The sequence below is a fragment of the Poecile atricapillus genome, chromosome 2 (assembly GCF_030490865.1).
Source record: "Poecile atricapillus isolate bPoeAtr1 chromosome 2, bPoeAtr1.hap1, whole genome shotgun sequence".
Lineage (NCBI taxonomy): Eukaryota > Metazoa > Chordata > Aves > Passeriformes > Paridae > Poecile > Poecile atricapillus.
Window position 1 is genome coordinate 16312445 of NC_081250.1, and position 25642 is coordinate 16338086.

The 25642-nt window shown below is 40.8% G+C and overlaps 1 protein-coding gene across 1 annotated transcript in view; it reads left to right on the forward strand.

Moving 5' to 3' along the window:
* The window catches only part of MKX (mohawk homeobox), a 48980-nt gene extending 32038 nt beyond the window's left edge, over positions 1 to 16942 (forward strand). Inside the window, exons 5-6 of the mRNA XM_058832097.1 lie at positions 14182 to 14215; positions 14345 to 16942. Coding sequence (XP_058688080.1) covers positions 14182 to 14215; positions 14345 to 14531 — 221 coding nt within the window. The 3' untranslated portion in view covers positions 14532 to 16942. The remainder of the gene's footprint in view (positions 1 to 14181; positions 14216 to 14344) is intronic.
* The last annotated feature ends 8700 nt before the right edge of the window (positions 16943 to 25642 follow it).

Consider the following 25642-nt stretch of genomic DNA (forward strand, 5'->3'; position numbering starts at 1 on the left):
TATTCTCTCTACTGAAATGCAGATTTCACAAATAAAGCAGAGGGTGTTGCTCCCAGGCCTGTCTGAGCAATGTGGCATCTTAACATTTACCAAAATAATATGGAGAGAAGTCCCTGATACCAGGTTTTTAGACACAATTGTTTCTTCTGGGCAGCTCCTTCTTGGGGTCTAGGGGTATGGATACTCCCAGTGTCAGTGTCCTGCTTTGTATTCTGGAATCTCTGCTTCACCACAAAGGCTAATGAGTCTTATAAAAACAAAAATAAATGAATGGGGCAGGTGTCATCTAAGCCCCCAAAATGGGCCTCTGGGTGTTTGAAGGGTGCTAGCAAGTACTAATTTCAAAGCTTAGGACCATTCAGGCAGAACTTACCTTGTGTTACAGCAGCTTGAGGCAGCCAGCTGTGTTTGAGGTGTGAGAGGAAGGGAATGTCGCTGCAGATGGGGCTGTGGGTGGTTAGCAGCCTTCAGGTCTCTTCAAGCAGCTCTCAGGATGCTCCTACCTGAGACAGTAGTTGCCTAGGAAGTGCTATCCAGAGAGAATACTTTAAAGATTTGCTGAACCTGGAGTTGCAGTTGGGGTTGATGGTGTGTGCCAGCACTAGCCAAGACCTGCCTATGAGCGGGGTGAGCCACTCCCAGTGGTGCTCAGAGGGCTGCTTTGCCAGCACTTTATTAGGTTGTTTGTTTGAAGGAACGTGTTTGTGCCACCCAGCTAGGCTGGTTTTTGTGCATCCTGATGAATCTGTACTATCAAATACAGCATTTGCTGGTGGTTCGAGGTCTGTTTGCCCATTGTTGGAAGAGGATGGTGGGCAGGAATTCAGGCACTGTCCACACATGGGATTTGCTGTGTCTGCTTTGCAGGACCTTTGCAGATCCTCATAAACTTCACAGACTCTGATGTATAGTCAATTGTTCTATGGGAAAACTTTGGCTCACGGGCAAAAAGAAAAAGTTCTTGCAAAATGAAAGAAAAAGCCTTTGTTGTTATGAAAGTGGAAACAGAAGTACTACTAATAATAGCAGCAAGTTAATTTAAAAACATGAAACAGTTCACAGAGCTTAAAGAGTTTGTGTTGTAACTGCCTGGCTTGCATAGCTGCTGAGAGTCCTCCTGTTATCCTCTGTCCAAAAGCTCAAAGCCTAGAGTTGAACTGTGTTGGAGGGATCAAAGGATCTCACTTTCTTTCACCATAGTTATTTCCTAAAAAATATAGACGTTCTTTGTGTCTGGAGCCATGGTTTCATGTCTTGTTGATTTTCTCTATAGAAATGGAAATTCAGGATCTTAATTCTTAAAAGGCAGGTGAGAATGCAAGGCTATCTGTACAAATATGATTTGTACACTGTACTGCTTACCCCCATAGGAAAACATCTAAGTAGATCAGGGAAGACACATAAAAAAATTCCCTAAGTGTGAATCACTCTGAGATAAAGTTAATTTAATTGCTCCTTGAACAAAAAGTTCACAGTGACTTCCAACTGTATCTGTGAATTGTGAATTGTGTTCTATGAATGCAGGCATGTTCTAAATTTTTATTCACATATCTATAACTCAGTTTCCCATTGCAAACATTGTTGGTTGAAGGGTTTTTTGGTTGTTTTTGGTTGTTTGTTTGTTGGTTTGGTTTGGGGTTTTTTTTGGTTTTTTGGTTTTTTTACGGTAACATGAGGAAAGACCAATTATTCATAATGCTAATAAAACTTCTAAGCTTGCTTTGATCTATAAAGCTTTCAAATTAATAAAAATTCATATTTTTTAAGTATATCAGTTGATTTAACCATAAATACCATATGGCTTTACCATAAATATGTGTGTTTTAAGTCTGATATGGCAGACTGTTGCAGGAGAGAATTCCCTGGCAGAAATCTCCTGCCTTCCAGGAAAACACCTATGAGCTAATGTAAAATAAAGATGTAGTAAATATGGCACTATCACCTTCTGCAACTGTCTTACATATTTTTGAAGCACCTTATGTCTGCACCAAGCTGATATTTTTAAACAGTATTCACCCTATTTGGGGGGAAAATGTTACAAGGGCTGCTTTAGATAACATTGTCTTTCATCTTGGAAGCTAATAGCAGCAATTCAGTTATGTTTTAGAGGAGGCTATTGGCTTTAACTGCTTTTCAATTACATCCCCTGGTCAATGTGTCAGTGCCTTTTTGGGAGAAATATGTTCAATAACTATGGATAGTATATTTTTCCTGCGGTAATCATACACTGAGAATCAATAATTCGTAATTCCATTATGAAAATTTATTAATACATTGATTACAAAATAATTTTTATAGTATGAAGGGAATCACTCATTATTTAAAAGATATGTATTATTACTGCCATAATTATTGTTACTACTATTTTAGTCCAGTCTCCAGTTAGGTACAGCTTCCAGTGGCTAGTGTAGCTTTTTCAGGTGAGAACTGTTTGCAATGATCTCAGAATATCAGCTTCTTCACTCAGAGAAACTGCCTGTGCATATAGCCCGTAGTTCAAAAACTCTCTGTTTGAAAGCAGGTCTGTTTGCCTTGAAATGCTGTGGCTTAGGGTCCTCCACAGCTCAGCAATTGCGTCTCTGCGAGCTGCTCTTCCTGAGATGAATGGCAAAGGGTTTGAATGAGCCTCGTTGTTATGCAGCGTGTCCTGCAGTTGGAGGAGCCGAGCAGAGCAGAGCTGCTCCGCAGCGCCGTGGATCGAGCTTTACAGAGGCTCTAAAATGCAGGCACTTGTGCTGTACCAAGAGGAGCAGGCAGTATATCAAGGTCAGGACGAGCTGGTAAGCCCTCGGCAGCAGCAGCAGCAATCTGTGCTGCGATCCAGATCCATTCCTGTGGCACAGTGCTGCAGTCAGGGCTCAGGCAATGCTCTCTGCCACGTGGATGCTCAGTGCCCTGCTACGTGGGGCTCATTTACTCATTACAGCCTTAGCGGCCGAGGCCCGGCCTGCAGGGAAATCTGAATCCGGTCCCTGTCTTGTTATCGGTTGACAATGCTTCCCTGCTGGTTTCTTGAAAATCACTGTCTCCAAAAGCAGCAGTGTGTGTGTTGAATAACAAACCCCATCACATTCAGGCTCTTCAGGTTTGGGAACACAGCCAACATTCTTGAAGAATGATTTAGTGGCCAATAAACATCTGCAAGGTCTGTAAGACTGTCAGAAGCAGTAACATTGAAAGTAAAGATCATATCAGTAGCAATTCCCCTGTCCTGACGAGGCATTCAGTGCAAATATTTGTTCAGTCATCCTTGCTCTCATTCCTGTTATCACAGACGGTTTTGTACATTTTGCCAGAGAGGCAATTTCATCTTCTTCCACAAAGCTGTTCACATCCAAGGCCTTTGCACTGTTAAGTACCGTCCTACTACTGTTTCAGGACCTCACACACGTGCTCCTTCAGAGTGCAGGAGCCTCATCTGTCTTAGGCAAAGGTTCTGCTGTGAAGGGCACTTATAACTTTCAATTAGCGAGCATCTGCAGTGTTAAAGTTTAGCTGCTCCTTGAGAATTCAAGCCCAGTGCAGCTGACTTTATTACACTGCACCAATCTCCATGATAGCCTGGAGAGGCTTTGAGCTCTTCTAAGTATGATTCTTCTGCAGGGTTGCTGGAATTGCACTGCATTAGGACTCAAACCATTTTAAACACAAGATGATGTTTGGAGTATAGGAGGTGTTTTTGCTGCTTCAAAAACTCTTGGCAAATAGGCACATCTTCCTGAATAACCCTGGGCATGCTGTTCTGCCCCAAGAGCTTTCTGCCTTTTTGTGCACTGCCTCTCACTCACTGAGTGAATAGGAGAACTGAAAACACAGCCCTTCTTGATAAGCCTCCCAATTTACTAGAATCTCTGAGGGCCCATTTAAAAAGGTGCCTGGGAATATTTAGGTTTGGGAAGAAATCCTGTAATGGAAATAATAACAGTGCAAGTTGTGGTGAGCAGGAGCATTAAGACTGCAATTGCTTCACAAAGGAAAGCAAAGGAAACAAAACTGAAGAGTTGATTCACAAATAATGGTATCAAACACTAAAATCACTTTTGTGAAACTGGAGATGAGAATAATCCATAGGCAGCTCATTTGGCAGTTTCTTTCCATTGATTATTCTGTATATGGTCAGGGAGGAGGTGACTACAGTTTTCTGTGTATGTTGCAGTTATTCCTCGACATGCTCAATAAAGGGGTTCCCATCACTAGATGGGATCTGTTGAGCTAGATGAGGGAAGAGATACTTTTCTGACATATAGACCTGGCCTAGTTTGAAAGATGCCTCAAAACCTATCTTATATCCTCATTGAGTGTTCACTGCTGGTTCTGTATCACCAAAGCCATGGCATGAACACAACTGAGTGCCTCTGAGGACAGGATGATTTAATGATGTGCTGTTCAGTGCCACTTGATACATGCTGTCTGGCCCTTTTCAAAGTTTAATAAAGGTGTTTTCCTAAGACATCTATGGGATTTCATAAATGGATAAGTAAGGCACCAAACAATCACAATTTAAAGTAATTTTAGATACAGAAGACCTTGTGGATGCTTACGATTTCATGGCTTTTTATGCATGCAAAGCAACACTCTTTTTAACCTCATCTGCACCTGTAAGTGCTCAGCTATGCTGAAGTTGAAAGCCCAGGCTTTCAAGTCAGAGTCTAGAGATTCTAGGAGGGAATGTACTGTAGCACCTGTGAAAAGGTCAGTTAGAATGACTTACTGAGCCCCACACACACCTGTAGCACAAGCAGAGAACAAGCAGAGAGACTTTCAGTCACTAACATGATGTACTTAATGTGTTAAGTCCACCTGACTGTCTTCTCTCTTCTTGTGTCCTCTTCCTGCAACCACCTTGGAGCTGTGTCATGGCACCGAGATTGTGCAGGGAAAGGTGTCACCAACTGCTCCAGGTTCAGCCCTGGCACATCTCCATCATGTACCTTCAGGAAGTGGTGACCACAGAAAATACCATCTGTGATTGTACTGCTGTATCTCATAGCATACTTAGTGTGAAGGCAGATTGCATAGCTGTTCCCATTTTTATGCAAACACACTGTAGAATACATATTTTTATATGTATATATTCTACATAATGTAGGAGCAGATACAGGTAGGTACATATTTGAAAATATCTGTATCTCCTTGGAGATATAAACAATCTCTTAAATTTCACATGTAATCCCTGGATTTGCAGGATCTGTTGTGCAACAGTTGTCTGGGTTACCGGGAGGCTCTTTTGCAGCTTACAGTCATCTTTATGGCTGTTTGATTGCTGGAGCCCTGCTGATGCACTTTTCTTACAAGCTGCTTGAATTTGTATGCTTATGATCTCACAATGCAGTGAGTTTGGGACACTGCTTAGGTGTCTGGGTTTTAGTATTTGCACGTGTGTCAGGGGTGGTTTATGTGGACATCAGGAAAAGGTTCTTCACCCAGAGGGTGGCTGGGCACTGGAACAAGCTCTCCAGGGAAGCAGTCACAGCACCAAGCCTGCTGAAGTCCCAGAAGCATTTTGACAGTGTCCTCAGACTCACGGTGTAATTCTTGGGGCTGTCCTGTACAGGGCCAGGAGTTGGACTTCAGTGATCCTTGTGGGTCCAGCTCAGGATATTCTGTGATTCTGTGGTAAGTATTGTGCACATTTCAGTACCCCATGCTGTGGATGGAAGAAGCTGTGTTTAAAGAGACCATATTTGTCAGTTCTTTTTCTTACAGACAAGTGAAAGAAACTGAATTTCATCTCTCAGGTAGACTTACCCATTCTTTACTCCATTCTTCTGGCTAAACACACCATGGAAATCAGTTCTGGCATTCACTGAGAAGTTCCTCCACTTGCCTGAAAATACAGTACCTTGTAATTTAAATTGTCTTTGTACAGCATATGCCATGTCTGAGCCTGCTTGGCTCCCAGGAGCAGGAGAGGAGCTGGCTCCTGCAAGTGGGGCCACAGGAATGGGTGGCACGTTTCTCTAAATTCTGCAAGAAGCTTCTGAAAATATTCTGTGTGCATGCATTCATATCATAACATTACACCGCATATATAGGGTCTGCTCCCAAACCCACAGCCAACTAGCATAACAAAATCAGATTTTACTGCTGTCGTGTCAGCCTAGGGTTGAAATATGGCTTTGAAACCCTCCCTTTCACCCTGCTTTTTTAATGAAAAACAATCGTGCTGGAGTGTAATAGTGCTTACCCTGGCTGCATTTGACTTTAGCTTTTTATTTTTAAAGCCTTATTTTAGTCTTTAAGAGCTCCCAATTAAAATCTTTAGATCCAGAGTGAAAGACTGAACGTGCTTGCCTGCACAACAGCAACTTTCCTGGGTGGGAGAAGGATATTTTTGTATTAAAAACAAAGAAAGTTGACATAGTGGTATGTTTTCTCCCTTTATATTCCTTACTCTTTTTTTCTGGTAAATCCTCATTTAGTATTTTCCATTTTGTATTTTCTATTTTGTAACATCTCCCATAGTCTTTCCTTTATTTCTTGTTTCCCTTCCACTTCTCCTTTTTCCTCTTTTCTTTATTTCATCCTCCCCCTTACCTGTTGCCCAAGGTGGTTTTCAGTGTTAACCCCTAATGGTTTGCAACAGAAAGGCAAACTCCATCTGATGAGTCAGCACAGCACGTGTTGTAAATCGCTTCCCAAATAACACCACACACACACACACACAAAAGAAGCCTAGGTCAGATGTTCCTTTATGCATTGTGAAATGCATGTGGGAGACTATCACCAAGGAACCTGACAACATTGCACGACTCAATGAGAAACATGCCAGCTCAATGAGAAAAAAAAAAATATTTCAGTCAGCTTTGCAGCAAGCTTGTAAAGAAAATAAAACCGTATAACCATCAGTTTGTTAACAGCTCACCTCAACACTCACAGCCCCAGCTCCTATTATAGGCTCTGCTAAGGTCTGGCTAAGAAAACAAGACTCATACAGTGCCCTGAATCTCACCAAGGAGAACACACTGTCACTGGTTAGGGGAAATTCAGAGTCAGCTGTGACAGCCTGAACAATGAAGTGATTTACAACAGTTTTTTATCTATTTTGCTAACTCATAAATTCTTACATTCACGTGCATAGTTCAAGACTCTAAGGCCATTTACACCATGCCTGCTATTATGTGGGGCTTTCAGTGCACTTATTAATGCAAATATTAATATAGACTTGCAAACTCGGTTTTCTTTTATGTTTTATAAAATATACCTATCACAGTCTCTGTGGGCATGTACATTCATTTTATAAAAATTACATGTATTAAAATGTAATTAGATGCCTACTCCCACAGCAGCAGGCTCCAGGCTGCACAATGTGAAATTTGGATGCTCAGGGATTCAGGAAAAAATTTGAGTGTTAGCAGTCCTTCACATTTAAAGCTTGTATGTGAAGTTTGATGCAAAAAACAAATTGCAACGAAATATTTTCACAGAAAAGGTTTGGTCTGGAGCATGACAGAAAAGGGATGTTTCTAACATTGGCAAGACCCACCATATGGATCTTAATAGAAGATGTCAGACCAGGGCTATAGCTGTTCCTGGGAAAAAAACCCACTGGGTGAGCAGGGAAAAATATTCACTCTAGTGGTCACTGTGAACATAAATTGTCATTATGCAGCTTGTTCATCTGAAAGGATGTAACAGCTGATGACAGGTCAGTTGTTATACTTGGTGTCCCTGTGAAGCCAAAGGAGTGAGGTAACAGGGTTGTGGGGCTGACTTCATTACAAACTGCTCTGTAACCTCCTGGAAGAAAGAGAGCAGCGGTAAAATAAAGCTTTGCTGAAAAGGAGCTTTCTCTAGAGCCTGGACGCAGAGCTCATTCCTGTAAGTTTCTGACAGCTTTCCTCCTCCCACCCAACTAAAGGACATGCTAATAAATCTTTGTCAGTAGAAATCCAGTACACCCCTGAGATCAGACCAGCTGTGACTGGTGTCATGCAGTCTCCCAGGTCACACTGCCATGCTGTGTCTGCAGCCACAGGTCACCTGAAACTCCAACAGGGACTTCCATTCCTCCACCAAAAGGTTCTGCTGCATGAGCACTGCCAGCCACAACCTGATGGCTTCACAGAGACCTTCCCAGCCCAGGACCTGCTTTGGGGCAGGAGTGGACACATAAGGGACAACACTGAAGGGATCCCATGTGTAGGTGGCCTGGGGTCTGCAGGGAGTGTTTGGGGAATATTTCTGTAGGAGACTCTGTGGTTTGGAGTCTCTTCCAGCATGAGCTTTCCTGTCTGCACTTCTCCATAATTCATCCTTAATAGATCTACTGTCCCTGAGGAAACTGGGAGGATGGTGCAAAAGGAAAAGGGTTTTAGGAGTTTCAGTGTTGGGTGGGACGAGTGCTGCTTGTGTGTTGAAAGCCTGTGGTACTGTGGGTCGCTGGCTGAGCAGTTATCCATGTTTACAAACTCATTTGTCTGTTTACATTAGGCTCAAAATGGGGGACTGCAAGTGCAAACATAGGATGGTCAGCTTCTTCTTCCTCCAATTCAAGCTGGAGAAGCTGAGGTTTTCTTGTTTTTCAAAAGGTGCTACAGTTTTTGCACCAAGATTAAATGATATTTTTTATAAGAGCAAAAGCCCTGGCCTGCTGCTTTGGGCTACAATTTACCCTCCCTTGCATTGCTGAGCAGCCTGGGCTAAGCCACGTTCCCTCCCCAGATGTGGGTGAATATTAGTGGTGTTACGTGATTCATGGTTTACTTTGGGATCCTTCAGGAGTAAAGGAGCTGTGTCAATGCAGAAGAGCACAGGAGTATTAACTCAAATTAATCTTTGTTCTTGGAGAAAGGGAGATCTGAAAGTCTTATGCACCCTGAAATTGTGGTTTGGAACACACTGGAGTCAAGGGGGGAGTGTGTGTGTGTGTGTGTGAGAGAGACCTACAGAAATACTTCATCACCCCACTAATTTACTCACACACGTAATGTTCATTTTTCTTTCAGCTGCCTCATTTTATTTCCTGTTTCTCCTTCTTTTTCCTCTTCTTGCTTGTTTTGAAAATGCTGGTCAACACATGTTAAGTCAGAGTCTCCAAAACCAACAAAAGAAAGTTCAGGAGAGGCAGTGAGAGAAACAACTAAATAATGTTGCCAATTTTAAAATGAAGATAAGTTATACAGGACCTTTTATTGAACCAACAAATGTTTTATGGTGTTCACCATTTGAGGCCAGCAGTTCTTTTTTCTTTTTTTTTCCCCTCTATTTTAAGCTAGAATAGAAGATGTGTAATTCATCAGGAATCTGTACATGTTTAAGTAGCTTCAAAAAATATGACGCTGATGTGAGACTGACCTACTGTGTCTTGACTTCTATGTCCATTTTTTCCCTACTACATAATGTTCTGTACCTTTCCCTCTCTGTCTCATTCCCTCATTCACACATTCTTTCCCCTGTTGGTTTCCAGCCATCTTTGCTTTGTCAGTGTTACCTGATAACACAAAGCAGGGTTTAAGGCAGTTGTTGTGGCTCAGCTGGAGCCGGATACTGCAGGGAGTGGGGGAGCCATGTGGAGGCTGCTTGGTGCTACCAAAGGGGTCAGTCTTGTCTTTGCTGTTCCCAGCAGGACTTTAGGTGTACTTCATCACCCACACATGTGATATTCTTAGGTTAGAATTCTCAAATCCAGATGATAAAATGTCACTGTAATTGACATTGTTTAGCACACCCCCTGAAGTTGTCCAAGTATATAAAAATTACTCATTTGGATGCAGCAGACACTAAGTGTCTGAGTTGTTCTAAAACATTTGAATGTGCTGCAGGCTCCGTGTCACCAGAGAGCCTTTGTGCATAGTAAATTGGAGCTATGTGATGCCATTGTGCAGTTTAAGGATGGTTTGCCTGCAAGAATGCTGGGCTTCATTTTCTTTGGCTGGTCCTTTCTGATAGCAGAAGAATAAAGGAAAACATTTTAAATATTAGAGAAATCCTGGGAAATTCTGTTCTTAAATGCTTTTGAAATAGTCAAAATATTGCCTTGGCAGTATTTTGACCTTGGGCTTCCGAGACTCATTTCCATCTCTGCTAAAATGGGGCAGAAGGCTACCTTGCAAGAGAGTTGTCAGGATCAGCCAGTTAATAATTATGAAGAAATTTCATGGTGAAAAAAAGATGCCGGGTATATTATTAATAATGATGTGAGTCCTGAAAAATATCGTGCTGTATCACAAAGCTGGTATTGTCTGGTGTCTACACTCTTGGCACTATGCCCTACAGTAAACTGTATACTGAAAACTCATACTAATGGAAAGGTATACAGAATTCCATTGGTAGGTGATTTATAGTGACTTCCTATTATAAACAAGAGGGAACAAATATCCTGCCTTGCTGGTTTCTTTGGGCAGATGTTAAGAGCAGAATGAGACATTCTTGGCCAGGCAAGAGCTGGTTCCCTGGATGCTTACAACTGGGAGCAGAATGAAGCACCAGAAAGTGAGGTTTAAATGACAGTCCCTAATTTTAAATGAGTTTCCATTTTCAGTGTTTAAAGCTTTCTGGCTGCAGAGCAAATGACCACAGTTTTAAAAGATTTCCAAACCTGTAGCAAAAAGGTATTTCTGATGTTTAATATTAAATAGATTTGTTATCGGATCTCAATATATGTTGAAAGCTACCGCCATCCTTTGACAAGAAGCATAATTCTTTCTGAGACACTACAAAGCACCTTCAGCAGCAGCTTCTTCTGGTTTCAATTACTAAATATGCTATTGAACACTACTGTTGTTTGTTTAGGAAAATCATTTGTGCTGGCCACTTGTATGCTGTTAAAATGTATTTATGTCTGTATGTAGTAGGATAAACATCATTTTTAACCTATCAAATGAGTCTTGGGAACAGTGTGGAACGCAATAATTCATCAGTGCTGGCTTTCCCAGGAGTCACTTGACACACTGCTCTAAGCTTGACAAGTCTGTAGGGGTTTAAATTTGTGTGACAGCTTGCCTTGGTCTCACTAGTGAGAGAGCCACACTCTGGAAGAGACCAGAGGTGCTGCCACCAAAGATGTGTGAGATTAAAGGTAACCACAGTGCTTGGAGAGCTCTGGTGAAACCTTGGTACCTCAAGGTTGGTAAAGTACTGTTTTTCATGTACTAGAGAGAGGGTTATGAGTGGAGAGCCCATCAGCACTTGCTCTGGGGTGAGTCCTCAGCTCAATCTTGGTGAGATTCTGGATACTCCATCATTTTATCATTCCTTTCATCACCATTTCCAGAGAGGTTACCCAGCCCCAGTGCCATTTCCATCTTGCCTCAAAGATGAAATCTAGGAACATGTTGTATGATGGTCAAGAAAATGGGCACTCTCCATTTTGAGAATGCAGTTCTTTGATTATTTTCATGGCGCAATCTCCAAAATGTTGCTTTTACAGTTGAAATATACTTTGCAATTCTTGCGCAGATACCTCAAATATCAAAAGCTTCAATTACTGAAATCTTTATTTGGTAGTTGGAGGCAGAGCAAATAGATTATAAAAGATTAAGAAAAAGAAAAATATTGGGTAAGACTCACCATTTTGTGGCCTTTTTTTTATACGTTTGATAACATTTTGTCGTCTATGTTTTTTCTCTGGTCAGTGAAGAGCCAGACATGACCAGCCTGCATTTCTTCCAGGCTGAGGTAAGCCATTAAGGCTGTAGTTATACTAGCAGTGTACTAATGTCTCTGTATATAAAAATAGATATGAATCATTGATATACTGAATAGCCAAAGGAGAGATACGCCCCTCCCCCCATCCAGCTGTCAGCATATCCACATGGATGATAATACTGTCCAAAGGACAAGAGTCTGAGGAAGGGGCCACAGAACAGGACTTAGGAGTTTGGCTTTGCAGCAGCACTCAAGGACATTGGGCTGCAGTGTTAAACAGAATGGCTGAATCCATTTCTTGGAGGGCATCTCTGTTATTTATGAATGGAGTCTGGACAAGTAAAGATACAAAGATGCATGACTTAGATGGCAGTTCCATGGCATGTAAATTGAACCCCACTTTTGCTTTGATTCACATCAAGTTGGTTTGACTGGCAAGATGTCAAGGAGAGCATAAGGAAAGGTTTTTGTCTCTCTCACAGTGGTTATCCCTAACAAAAAAAAAAAAAAAAAGATGGTAATACTTCCTTTGCTAAGGGCTGTTCAGACACAGGGGAGCTGCTTGGATGCTGTGGTAGAGCAGAGTGGTATATGCTGTCAGAGGTTTGGTATAGCAGAAAAGGATTTTTGGCAAGAAAAAGGGGGCCTGTTCTTTGAAATGATAAATTTTCAGACTTCATTGTACTAACATGCTTTGAGAGCAGTTATTAGCCAGAGCTTTGCAAATTATCAGTGATGGTTTTATTTTAACCCAGTTTTGAGTTTCTTTGACTTAAATTATTTGTTTGAAAAAACCATAAAATCCAAACAGAATAAGAACATATGTGTGATTCAGGAAAAATCTTCAGCAAAGTTAAAGAATAGGCAGTTCTTTCTGCCAGGATTTTATTTTTTAGTTTTGCTACTACTTTTATATACCATGGTCAAGATACTTTCTTTTAGAGCTGGCTAAACACCAGTAAAAAATATTTGCAAATACTCCTTCAAATAAACGCTGGAATTGGAATGTGTGTCACCATTCACACCTACTTCCCTCAGAAGTTTGTACAAGCAATTTTTTTGTTCATAGGAAATATTTTCCAACAGCAAAAGAAACTGACAGATGCTTGAGAGAGGTGTATTTATATCCAGGTTTGCTCTGGCAATGATGTTCTCTATTACTTGCCATTTCCATTTCTATACCTACTGACCTATTCAGTCCTAAAGCTCGTCTTGAAAACTGTCTCTGATTAAAAAAAAACAATGAAGCAGGGTTGAAGAATTCTTCATAGCCAAGTACAGCTTGAAAAAGGAGACTTTTTGTGTCATCCAGTACCTCCTTCTTGATCAAATGTTTCTTTTTTCCTTGGTTCCTTGTCCTCTGCATACACTGGTCTTCACCCTCTTGAATCCCATTCAAGCATTGTTCTAGGAGATCTTAAGAGATACTGGTTCAAGCTGTGCACTTTTGGAACAAAACTTAATTCTTGGTCACCTGTGAACATTTATTTATAAAGCTGTTTTGCAAAAGGATGGAGACCTGCCAGATCAAACAGTTTGGCAAACAGCTGATCTCTGAATTGCAGCTGGTCTCCATGCGGTTCTTTAGTGGGACTGTGGTCTCCAGCAGTCACCTCCAAGTATGGGCAGTGCAGCTGAGCTGAATTATTGGCTGTAGGAGACAATGGACTGCTGGCTGTGGTTGCTCCTAAGGGGGGGGCTACCAAGGGTTATTCCACTGGAAGCTCAGTTTAAAGACAAGATCAAGTTTTAATTCATAATCTGATGGAAATCTAGCAAGTAAGGTTGATTTGTATTTGGGAATCTGGCCTCGCAAAGATCTACAGTACTTTATGGGATTTATGTAGTGCTTAGAGACTTTTTGGATCTTGTAGCCATTAGTGTTCATGCCGTTGCTGTTTCTTTGGTTTGACTTGTTTTCCGTAGATATTGCAGCTGGGCATCAGCTTCTTACTCCTCTATAATGTATTTCTGTGTCAGGATAGCAAACCCACTGAATAAAGCTCATACATTTCTGCCTGGTAAATATTTCTGGCTTCTCTGGGACGTGAGGACTTAGTGAATGAACAAATATGACTCTTGATGAGGAAGTGTAGTTTATGCCTGTGATGCAGTTTCATCTCTGAGCGCTGTTAACCAGGTGTGCTTGTTACTTGTGTCCCTCTCAGCTGCCTCTGTGATGGGGCACTGCCTGGGCAAGGAGCGCAGTAGAACCCACACACATCATGTGTGCATGGGTGAGAGTCCTATTTTTAGTGCATACTAGAAGGCATTCACTGAAAGGCAATTTTTAGGTTTTGCAATTCCTTATGTCTGTGGTATTCAAAACATAAATATGTTTTGAAGAACTCCTCTATTACCCTGCAAAATGTAGGTGAACCTTCAAGAACAGCTACACCTTCAGTGTAGCTTTCTCCAGGAAGATGCCTGCATGAAGCTAGTCCTTTATGTGTTTCAAAGCAAAGATTTTATTTTAGATTTAGTATCAATTTTGGAATAAATCTTGGGTTATTTTTCAATATGTCTATTCCCTGAACATGCTTGTTTTTAAAACTATTAAAATAAAATAGCCTCTTTTTTTCCTGTTTTCAGAAAATCTGGAGAATGGACCAAATAAGTGTGAAAGGTGAGTAAGTGACTTCAAAGTTTTCCGAAACTACTTTTGTTATTACAACAACTACTGTTGTTATTATTACAGTTTTCCTGATAGCTGTGTAAGATGTGTGTGTAAATATTTGTTGTTGCTTGAATCTAGCACAGCTAACAGAAAGGGACCCAGCAAAGATGAGACGTACTGGAAGGAGATCAACGCAGCTATGGCCCTAACAAACCTTGCCCAGGGGAAGGATAAACTGCAGGGAACTACCAGCTGCATCATCCAGAAATCATCACATATATCAGAAGTAAAGACTGTGAAAGTGCCATTAGTTCAGCAGTTTTGAGGCATGGGTCCTCTTTCTTTTTCACGTCAAACAGACATTTTCCTCACAGGATTGGTTTTCAGCAAAATCAGATTCACAGACAAGAGGAAAATGTGCAAATGACCCTTTTACAGAATGGTCAGTTAAAAAAATTAAGGTCCCTTCTGACTCAGATGTTTTCATTGTATTAAATAAAATGTTCAACTGCTTCTATAAAAGGCATGTAAATTATAAAAACCCTGTTTTTATCAAAACATTAACTTATTTTATGTTACTCAAAGTGCGCATAAGATGTTTGCATTGCTATTACAGTAAGTGCCTTGCTTTGAAAAAATAAGCTATAACGTGGGCATAGTACAACAGTGTTATGCCTCAAAATGACAATGCCATAATGCTTAAACTTTGTATATTATTCCAAGTGGGCTTAAGCAGCCGAGGGCTAAACACATTACTGCTGAAGGCCCTGGAGAGTTGTGCTTATTTGACTTGTACAAACTGACAAGTCTTAATGAAATTGTTACATCATTCTCACTCTCTTTTTTTTAATCAACAGTGTTATAAAAATTGTACAGTACGTTTTGTCAAAGTGAAGTTAAGGTTGTTATGCATGTTTCTTACCTGTATATGCAGTATATTAAAATACCAAAATCATTCCTTTGAAAAGTGCAATACTCTAGAACACACAAATTTAGGAAATAAGTTAATTGTTCAGATTATTTTGAACTTATACATATGCTCTCAGCTGTGTTGCTCATTAAAGATTTGTAGTTGAGAAGGTTTTAGTCAGACTAGTTGTAAATTCAAGTCAAATTTCTATAATTTTAAAGCTTTACTAGTGACTTACTGAAGTTTTGATAGAAGTAAAATTGGTCTCTTCTTGTACAAAACAAAAACTATAGTGCCATTCAGAAATGTTTCCATGGTGGAACTTATTACTTAAATGTGGTTTAAACATTTTTATTTTGTATGTACTGCATAAATGAGGACAGTTGATTGACATCTCATATTTCAGTAAGAAAAGCCTATAATATAAATTATCAAAGCCCAAACAAGAATCACAAAAGGAACTGAAACATTGAAGAATCTCAGCATTTAAGGCAGGAGGGTTTTAAGAAGATACTAAACCATGTATTAAATGTCATGTCTCTAAAATTGACTGCTATTGAGTGTAATAACTATCATAAAACAAGGTTTATTTTTAAATTTTATCTGGAGGTGTACAAGTTATTCTTAAGTCATATAACAATAGTCTAATGAGGTTTACAGTGCTTGAATAAACAGTGGCAAAGCCAAAACAAATTTATACAGAATCTGTTACAGAAAACTGGAAAAGAGCTGATTGTTGCTAGGATTTGGATTTTTTCCTGTGGGTATCCTGTCAGGTTTTTTCCTACTTATCCCTTTCCTTGCTTCTCTTTATGGTGAGCCATCAATGAACAAGACAAGACTTTAGTTCTGCTCCTGCTGAGTTTAATGGCAGAACTCCCACATCAATGGAAGCAGGACTATGCTAATGATGTAACTAACTTGCAAATAGAGGCTGTTTCAGTTGCACTAAAATAGTCAAGACACATTGCAAATATCAGCCTTGGTGTGACTTCTTAGGAAACTTCTTGATGTAACATAACGTTGTTGGTTTTATTTAGTGTACAATGAAAATTATTTGATATGAAAATATTTTGTACATATATATTTTTACTTTGTTTTCTAAATTGCTGATTTGCATTGACTTAAAGTGCCAAGCAAGAAATGTATGTTGTGACTGTATGAACAGTTGAAGTATGTTTTACTGACTTGCATCATTATATGTCTAAGATTCCATGACATTAATTTTTAATACTTTACTGGATTTTGGCATAATAATGTGAGTTTATAACTAATAGCAGAGAGTTAATACTTCACTTTTGTTCATACTATTATAAGTTATTCTGGTATTAAATATTTTGTGACAATAAATTCATGGTTTTGACAAACTCTTCTGTTAGGAATATTCAGTGGTTTTGTCTGTATAAACAACAAAATTTGTCATGTAAAAAGGGTACTTTTGGGGGCTCCTCTGAAGTAAAACTGGAGAAGGCAAGCCATTGTATAAACAACTTGTTAATGGTTCTCTTTTCCAATGATCAAAGCACAAGAATAATCTGTAAAACACATCAAGTGGGTTTTAAATTTAAGAAATATTTGGCCTAATTTCTTGTTACTGTTTCCTTTAATTTATTTTTTTTCTACTGCTGCTTTAGAGTTTTCTGAAAACACAAATTCTGATGAATTATGTGTGTGTCTTTTTTAAATAACAAAAGTCATGATCAGTGCTGAGCCAACAGCTAATGAAAACTCAGTAATTATTTATGATATTGGAAAAACAAACATTATTACTATTGCTCTTCCTTGTTTCAACATATGTAACCATTTTAGTAAAATAAATAACTGCAAACAACATCTTGCTGGTTTGAATTAAATATTCATTTATCTGTCCTTTGGCATTTGCATTTCTGGTTTCCTGTAATAGTCAGGGTTTCCCTGTACTGGGACACAAGCATGTAACAGGCTAGGACAAAACAGAAAAGTTAGTCTGATCAGTACACCTTGTGGTACATAGTTGTGTCAGGTAGTTTAGTTCATCCCTGATGAAAATGACTGCAACAAGGCTTGAGTAATGACTAATGACAACATGGCAGGATGCTAGTAAATCCTCCACACTGGAGGAGTGCAGGGAAAGCCATAGCTACTTATTGACCTGAGTCACTGGAGAAGGTCCATCAGTTGGGAAAGACTTTGGTCACTTAGGTGTTTTTGGGAGCAGAGGCTACATTTGCCTACATTGCCCTGTGTGGATGTTTGGCTGTGGAACCCTGCTGGAGAAGGAGATGCAGTCAGCCCAGCCAGAAGCTCAGAGCTCATAGTAGAGAGTCCAGTGCAAGTGATCTCAACTTGTGTGCCTCAGCAAAACTAATCCACTTGCATGGGAGGGGTGATAGCTAAGATTTGGTGGGCAATCAGCAATTTCAGTTTTTATGTCCTGCTGATCTGTGATGAGCGTGTATTGCTGCAATACCTCTGGCCATCCAACATGTCAGGGGAGATCTGGATGTTAAGCTGATATGTGAGTTCCTGAGGGAGTATGTACAGCCTGACTTTTGCTGTTGGGAATGTGTAAAAACACCCACATCTTAATGATGCTGAGCTACTTGGCACCTACTTTGTACCCGAGTCTGACATGAAGACACCAACTCAATCTGCTCCCACCTACTCTGTCACATCATTTGCCAGAGCTGAGTGCTCCAAACTCTTATAAACCACTGAGTCAGGGGAGCTCCAATTTTCAATTCAGTAGTTAGAATATATATTGGGCTCAGGATTGCAGACTCCTCTCCTAGCATCACACAACTGCTGCAACCACTGAGCTGGTTGGCTTTGTAGCCTCATATTCTCCACTGGTAACCTAATGCATAAATATATATGCCAGCTGAAGCATTCCACCAGGGAGACTGAGAGCAAGTCCCAGGACAACACAGACCATTTTGAAGACGTTTGATAACTTGGTTGCTTAAGTTTTAACTTGGAGTTTGGCAAAGGATGGCAGCTAGACTTGGGTACCCACACACAAGTGCGTGAAGTAGCTGCTGTATGAGCTAGAAGGAGGTGGGGAAGGAGGTTGGTAACATGTCTGTACTGTGAAAGGAAGAATGGATTTAGCTTTAGCTATGGAAAAGGCTATGTGGGCTTAAACCCATTTCTTTTTTATTACCTTACTCAGATACATTCTCATTATGTTCCCTGTCTTTGATGAATTATGTTTTTATCTACCTAAATTATCCATCAGTGGAAATCAACAACACCAAATGTGAGATGCTATTACAGGAAGCAGCTTTGATCATAAAAATAATCACGAGCTTCTGGAATTCACTGTACTTTTAACGCTCAGAAAGTCCTTTTACCCTGCGTGTCATCCCCAGCAACAGGAGACAGCGTAGGAATTGTTCTGCATTAGTCAAAAGGGCCCCTGCACCAGGGAAAGGCCTTGGTGGCTGCCCTGGGGGATGCTCTGAACTGCCAGGGAACTGCATTCTCTCCCTGATTCATGACAGTGAGTGGTGAATGAGCAATCACTGGCATGAGGAATCACTCAGGGCCAGTCAGGGACCATGCCAGGGGGGCACAATTCACCTTGCCTACTAAGGCCCTGCCAAGTAATGGGACTGCAGCCACCAAGCTCAGATCATCCTTCAGGAATCTTTCCAGAGGCTTGCAGGTTCCATCGTGCCTCTGTAGCTTTCAGTCTTGCAGAAGTTCTGGGCCGTATTCTTCACATGTCTTCTAGGACCTGGAGAAGATGGTTTTATCTGCTGGTGAATCCCCTGTGTGGGGTTGAAGATGAAAATAAATGTGTTTAGTCATCCAACTTTCCAAAGCTGAAGAAAAGCTTTTATAAATTTGGCTCCACCAGGGCTATACAAGTCTTATTCATAATTTCTGCATTCAAAAGAATACTGAGGACCTTGAAGCAGCCCTGGCAGACCCATGATCCCAGTACTGCCAGGAGAGAAAAACAGAACAGCAAAGCTTGCCACTGCTCCTGGCACTGCCTCAGATGTCCTCTTGCTGTGTGGCAAAGGGAAGGGTGCAGCTGTTTCTATCATGTTTGACTTTCATCGAATCACAGAATCATGGAATAAGCTAAGTTGGAAGGGACCCAAAAGGATCGTGTCCAGGTCCCATCCCTGCACAGCACCATTCTCAAGAATCACCATCTGCTCAAAAGCATTGTCCAAACACTTCTTGAACTGTCAGACTTCATGCTCTGACCATATGACCTCTCTGTGTTGTCTTTCAGGTGTTTTTCAATACCTCCCAGAATAATGTCCATAACTTTATCAAGCACTAAAGTGAGACTGACAGGGCTGCAGTTTCTGGGGTCCTCCTTCTTGCTCTTCTTGAAAACTGGGACAACGTTTGCCAGCTTCCAAGCAGCTAGGACCTCTCCAGATCCCCAGGACTGCTCAAAAATCATCAAGAGAGGTTTTGCAATGACACCAGCCAGCTCTTTGGGGATTCTTGAATAATTCCTATCAGATCCCATAGATCTGTACAGATCCAGCTTGGGAAGCAAATCCTGCATAGTTTCAGGGTTGAATGGAAACTGATCACTGGCAAACAGGGTCTTCCAGTTCAGGGCATTGAGACCCCCTTGGTCCATCATCCATTTTGAAGATAGAGGCAAAGAATGCATTAAACATCTCTGCCATGTTCATATCCCTCCCTGTTTATGAGGTGAACATCTTCATCCTATAAGGGGTCAAAGTTGTTTTTGCACTGCCTATTACCATATTATTTCAAAAAAACCTTTAGTGGCCCCCACATTTCAGGCCAAATTAAATTATTTTCTCACACAAATGCACTTTTCCTGCTGTGAACCCCCATATTCTGCTCTGAAACCTTCAACACAAGTGTGCTTCCATTCAGTCCCTGGTGTGCCCACACTTTCTTAAACCTGTGCCTGATTCTTGCAGGGAAATATAGCCTGGACTTGGCACAGACTGAGAATACCAGACCCTCCAGTGTTCCACTGCGGCTCTGAAGTCCAGTTGGCACCAATTCAGTGGACACAGTGACAGCTTTAAGCATGACAGCCCCCTGTTCCCATTCCTGTGCTACTACGAATGATCTGTGAGACTCTTGGAGAATTAGAAAGAACCTCAAAGGGTTTCAGGCTCCTAACCTAACAAATCGAAACACTTCTGAAGTCTGAGGGCCAAGTCACGTTTCCATGGCCAAGTGCAGGCAGTTGCATGCCTACTCTAATCCAGCTGGACAAAAACTTGGGTAACCAGGTTTGACATCAAGCCTGAGCTGCTATACCAAGGTCCCCCAAAGACCATGAACTGGACTTAGTGTGGTGTATGTCTGTGCAGCTTTGGGATCATTGATTGTTCTATGTCTTACAATGTCAACAAATTTCTCTGTGCTTTTGTGCAATATTTCAAAGAGGACAATAATACATCTTTGTGTGGCTGAGCTGATGTTTGTAGGAGGACCTTGGTAGTTGGAACCTGCTCTGATGACATCCCTACCCAGCCTAGTTAGTAGGGCAGGAAAGAAAGGCGAAGCATGATGCAAAGGGCTGAATTGCCTGGGAGCACTGCACTGACACACTGCAAGGGAGGCTACAGGAATCTAGCCTTGATGCCAGTTCATTTTTACGAGCTGATTTGCAAGTGCCCGGCTGTGCTTGATTCTCATTAGCAACAAAACTGAGACTCAAACACACAGTTTTCACAGTGCTAGGTTGCTGAGCCAGTGTTTAGGTTTGGGCCCCATCTTGAAACTCCTCTTGTTTAACAAGAAGGGAGGTAGTTGGCTAAAATACAAATACCCTGAGGGGGGAAAAAAATGAAGAGAAAAAAAAAAAAAGAAGTGGAAAAGAGACACGAATGCCTAATGCAACAGAGAAAAACCAAACCCAAACCTCCTTAATGTTGCTGTTATGTCAGCTTGGGTTATTGGCAGTGGAAGTGGTTATTGGCAGCGGAAGTTAGACCTGGCTCAAGGCTAATATAACTTGTGCACCTGACTTTCTAAAAGAAGCTGAGATCTGGTTTCTTTATGGATGGGCTTTTTTCATTCATGGTATTGGTCCTTTCTCCAGATTTCCTTAACTTGCCTTTCAGCCTGCTTTGGACTTAATTGTCCTTCTATCCTTTCTCCTGCCTGAAAATTCTCCTGGTTCATGCAGACAGCAATGGGATCCTTCATGCCAAAGGTCATTTTTCTGGTTTTGCAGTCACAGAGGTGGACAGTGTATGACTCAACAAGCTGGTTTGTCAATGACAAATTTTGGTATCTCCCTTCTCACAGACCAGGGCCAATGAACATATGAAGTCTCAGAAGTGTGCAATAGAGGCTCTTCAACCAACAAGCTCACCATCTATCACTTCACTCCTAACTACTACTGCTTTTGGCTATCTTAACTCCCAAAAGGACTGTCAATTTAACCATAACTACCTAAGAACTGCCAAGTCTCATTTTATGAGCTGCTTTTGAGAGTTTAGCTATTTAAGGCTGATTTTAAACAATTTTTATTGGTACTTCGTGGCATGTGCCTGATTTACAGTGCTGTAAATAACCACAAATTAGGGACATTTCTTTCTTTACAGTAAAGGCACATTATCTTGAGTATAAGAAAGATAGTTGTTGGTAAAAAACTGGAGTGCGGGTAAAAACTTTCCTGTCACACGCTTCCTCTGTGAGTCCAGGTAAGCCTTATCCTGAATTTGGTCCATGCAGACAAGCTGAGTCTTCCCTGGAGATGCTCTAGACACCAGGGAATGTCCTGAGATGTCCCTCACTGCTGTGGTAGGAGACAGCACTTCTGTTTTGTAAGTGGCACTCTCAGTTGGATGCACTTCAGGAGCTGTGGGTTTCTGATGGTAAAGGTAATTTAAAATTTCATCTGATTCACATGTCCTGGTGCAGGCATCACCTTCGGCAGCACTTCCATCTCTTCACTGACTGCAGCAGGAGACTGAGCTACTGAGACCAGATGCCCAAATCTGGCACAGCTAAAGTTGGGGAAGACAAACCACACTCTCAAGAAACAAGCCATTGGGACCCACACCATGAAAATTCTTATTGGGCCCAGGCCACCACTACTGACCTCCCTTTGCAATATCAACTGAGAATCACAGTGAAGTGCACGGATAACCTCATCCCTGGAAGTGTGTAGTGTGTCTTTAAGAAAGATTCCTTGCTGCCCAGGAATTCTGTGGATGTACAAGTTCAGGTATAAGATAAGATGTTTCATTTAGGACCTACCCTGTGGCTTGGGAATGTTCAGCAGAGCAGTCTGATTTTCTTCATATTAACTGGTGCAGGAAGGAGAATCTTCACTCTAAAGGGTTTAAAGCTCTGTTTCTGTGCCTTTTTAGGAAATTTTCTCCCAGTTTTGAGAACTGGAGAATGTGCTTATAAGAACCAGAAGAAATCCAGAAATCAGGCAGCACAAGATAACCCTGCTGTCATTTTGGGAAAGGACAGCAGACCCATAGATACCACACTGGGTTCTTCAGTGCCATCACTGCACTGCACAAATGGGTTCCTTTTTAACAGTAAATTCCCTGTTCATGTTTGCTGCCTTCACACACAGAGAAAAAGTTCTATTCATAGGGAAGAGTGAGAGTGTATAACTGTAGTACATGGCTAAATGCTTTGGGCAGCACTTAAAATGTTAATCTTAACTTTGGGAATCTTGTGAAATGGCCACAAAATATGTGGCCGGATTTTAAAATGTTCCAAGTACTCAGTGGCAGCCAGTGAAATCATGAAAAATGGTCAGCAGCATTTCAGCTAAATCTTTGTGAATAAAATGCCGGGTCAGCAAATTGGAAACATTTTGTGGAACAGGACAACTGTGTTTAATTTCTTTGGATTTCTTCTAAGAAAGCTTGGAGATGATCAATCTCCAATTTTTATTTTTTTTCATGAATAAGTCTAGTTTTTCAGATTTACTTTTGTTGTCTTGAAATGTAAGGTAATTATAGTAAAAAGGATTGAAATCAACACCAAAATAGAAATAATTGAAACTTACAAAAATATTGAGGTTTCCAAATTATGTTTACTGACTTTTTTAAAATGTTCTTTTGGCTATTTGTCTTCACTGTTTATGTATTTACACTTTCTAACCCATTTTAAAACAACCAAAAAATAAAAAGTTTTACCATCTCAAAAATATCTACAGGCAGGAAAAATACATTCTCCATAGTTGCACTGAAGAACTTTTAATGCTCATTGTCTTGAAAACAAGAGCACTTTTGCATGGTGACCTCTGTATATAAAAGTCTGTATCTCAGTACTGCATTTGAGAGTACTGGTTTTTATGCTGAATCATTTCAGTCAGCACAATGCTGCTTTTGCTGTAGGTCATCTTTGTATCAGTGTCCTGTTGCCTTCAAAACAAATAGGGTTTAAGAGAAACTGTGAGGCTTTTTCTGCTGTCTGGGATATTGAAAGGAATTTGCATTCAGGTGGAAAATGAAGATAGTGAGCATGGCATTTGCTGGTACTTCTCATCCTTGGAGAGCAGACAACCACTACAGTAATGGAAGAATCTATGTGGTGTTCATTCATGTATGTTGTTTACAAATAATAGAACAAGCAAGAGAGAGCAAGTGGATCAGACTGAAGAGGGCATCTCCATCACTTAAAAAGAGACTGCAACAGCAATAATAAATATATTTCTCAGTGAGCAGTGTAATGGTAACCAGAAAACTGAGAGTGCTCCAAGTTTTGCACCAACCTTTTACTGGCAGTGAAACCACATGCAAAAAAAAGTGAGGAAAAAGCTCAGCAAACAGCCAAGAGTGTCTCACCATGCTTCTAGATGTAGAACAAAGAAAATCTTAGTAATTTCAAGTCTTTTAAACCCTTGACTATGGTCCTGGAGCTGACATCTTCTAAGCAGGGTATCTGTAGGTGGGCAGTAGAAAGGTCATCTCAAGAGTAGCCTGCCCAGACTGGTGTAACCCCATCAGGCCATGCCCAGTGCCAAATTGGAAGAGGCTCGGCTGGAAAGTCTAGTGCTTTTGTCACTTTAAAGTATGTGAAGTGTTATATAGTTACAAGTTAAATTTATCCACCCTCTTTCACCTTTTTATTTAAAAGCCTTTCCTTTATGGACTGAGTTCCTGGAAAACCACATCTCCTTACTGCTATCTCAAACAAGACTACTTGCAACAAGTGTTTACTGTGAAAACAACAATACAGGCATTGCTGTATAATCCAGTCAATATCAAACATCTTCTAAGAAGTATCAATCTGATTCCCCTTCATGAACAAAAATACAAGAAGGTTGCAATCTTTTTGAGTTTTCTTCATGGGAAGCTGGGGTGGGAACTATATACACAATTTATAAAATTAAATATTCCTCATATCTGTTTCACAAGGACCTGTACCAGCATGAGAGCAGGATTTTGTGGTACCTGGATTTACACTTGAAATTAAATACAGGCATGTGGAAACATTATTATGTAAATGAATACTAAGCTGCCTCTTGCTGCATTCCCTCAACACCAACAAAATAGTAACATGGAAACCAAAGGCCAAGTGTAATTTTTTAGCTTGTTCTGTGAGAATGAAAAGAAAACCTGTCCTGTGTCGGAGTCATTACTTTTTCATCTGTGAAGTCTTAAATGTCACAGACCCTGGGCTGAACTCTTCTTTCATCAAAACCAATAGAGCTTTGATACTGGTTTCCACTTGAGCATGAAAGATCCCAAAGACTCAATTTTTCACCTTTCACTGAGAATCCTGGCAATGTACTCCAATGTCTTGCTTTCAGTACTTTGTTCTGATGGGTCCTGCTGCTCAAGTAGGAAGTAAATTTCAGAGAATCTGTAGCTCAGAGACATCACAGCTCTGTGCTGTTGATTCAGCACTGCTCTAGCCTGAGGCACTGCTGCACCAACCCAGACAGAAGGGCAAAGTGTTCTAAGATGCAATCAAGTTACCTTCACGTGTCTTTTACCCACTTCTCCATGCCCTGTGGATCAACCAGGAAACCACCAAAACAAACACTTGAGGCTCACCTGTGCCCTGATCCTGGCCACATCTTCACAGTAGTGAGGCAATAAGAGGCACTTGATCCCACAGGGCAGGATAGGCAGCCCCATTTCTGTGTATTTCCACTGTACAAGGGTGTCAACTGATCCACCAAAACATGTGCTGCCCAGCCATGTAAGGGACAAATTACGGAACTGTGAAACTGTGGAATTCCAGACAGTTGGCTGACATCTCAGGGATCTGCAGGAACAGCCAGTCAAGCTGTGCACAAGGCAGGAAGGTACTGAGAGTAACAGTCAGCATGAGCTTCTTATAAACATATCATATAAACCAATTTTATTTCCTTCTGTGACAGTAGAGCAAACTGCGTGTATGGAAGATACATGGTAGATCAGACAGCTATAGGGACTCTAGTTAGATTTCTGGCAACTTTTCATATGACATTCTTATAAATAAGCAGAGGAAATATCATGGAGCTGAAATTACCATTCAGAGTGTATAAAACTAATGGAAAATTCAGGAAAGCTATTAGGGACTCATTGTCAAAGTGAAAGTATCCATCAAGGACTTCCACTGGA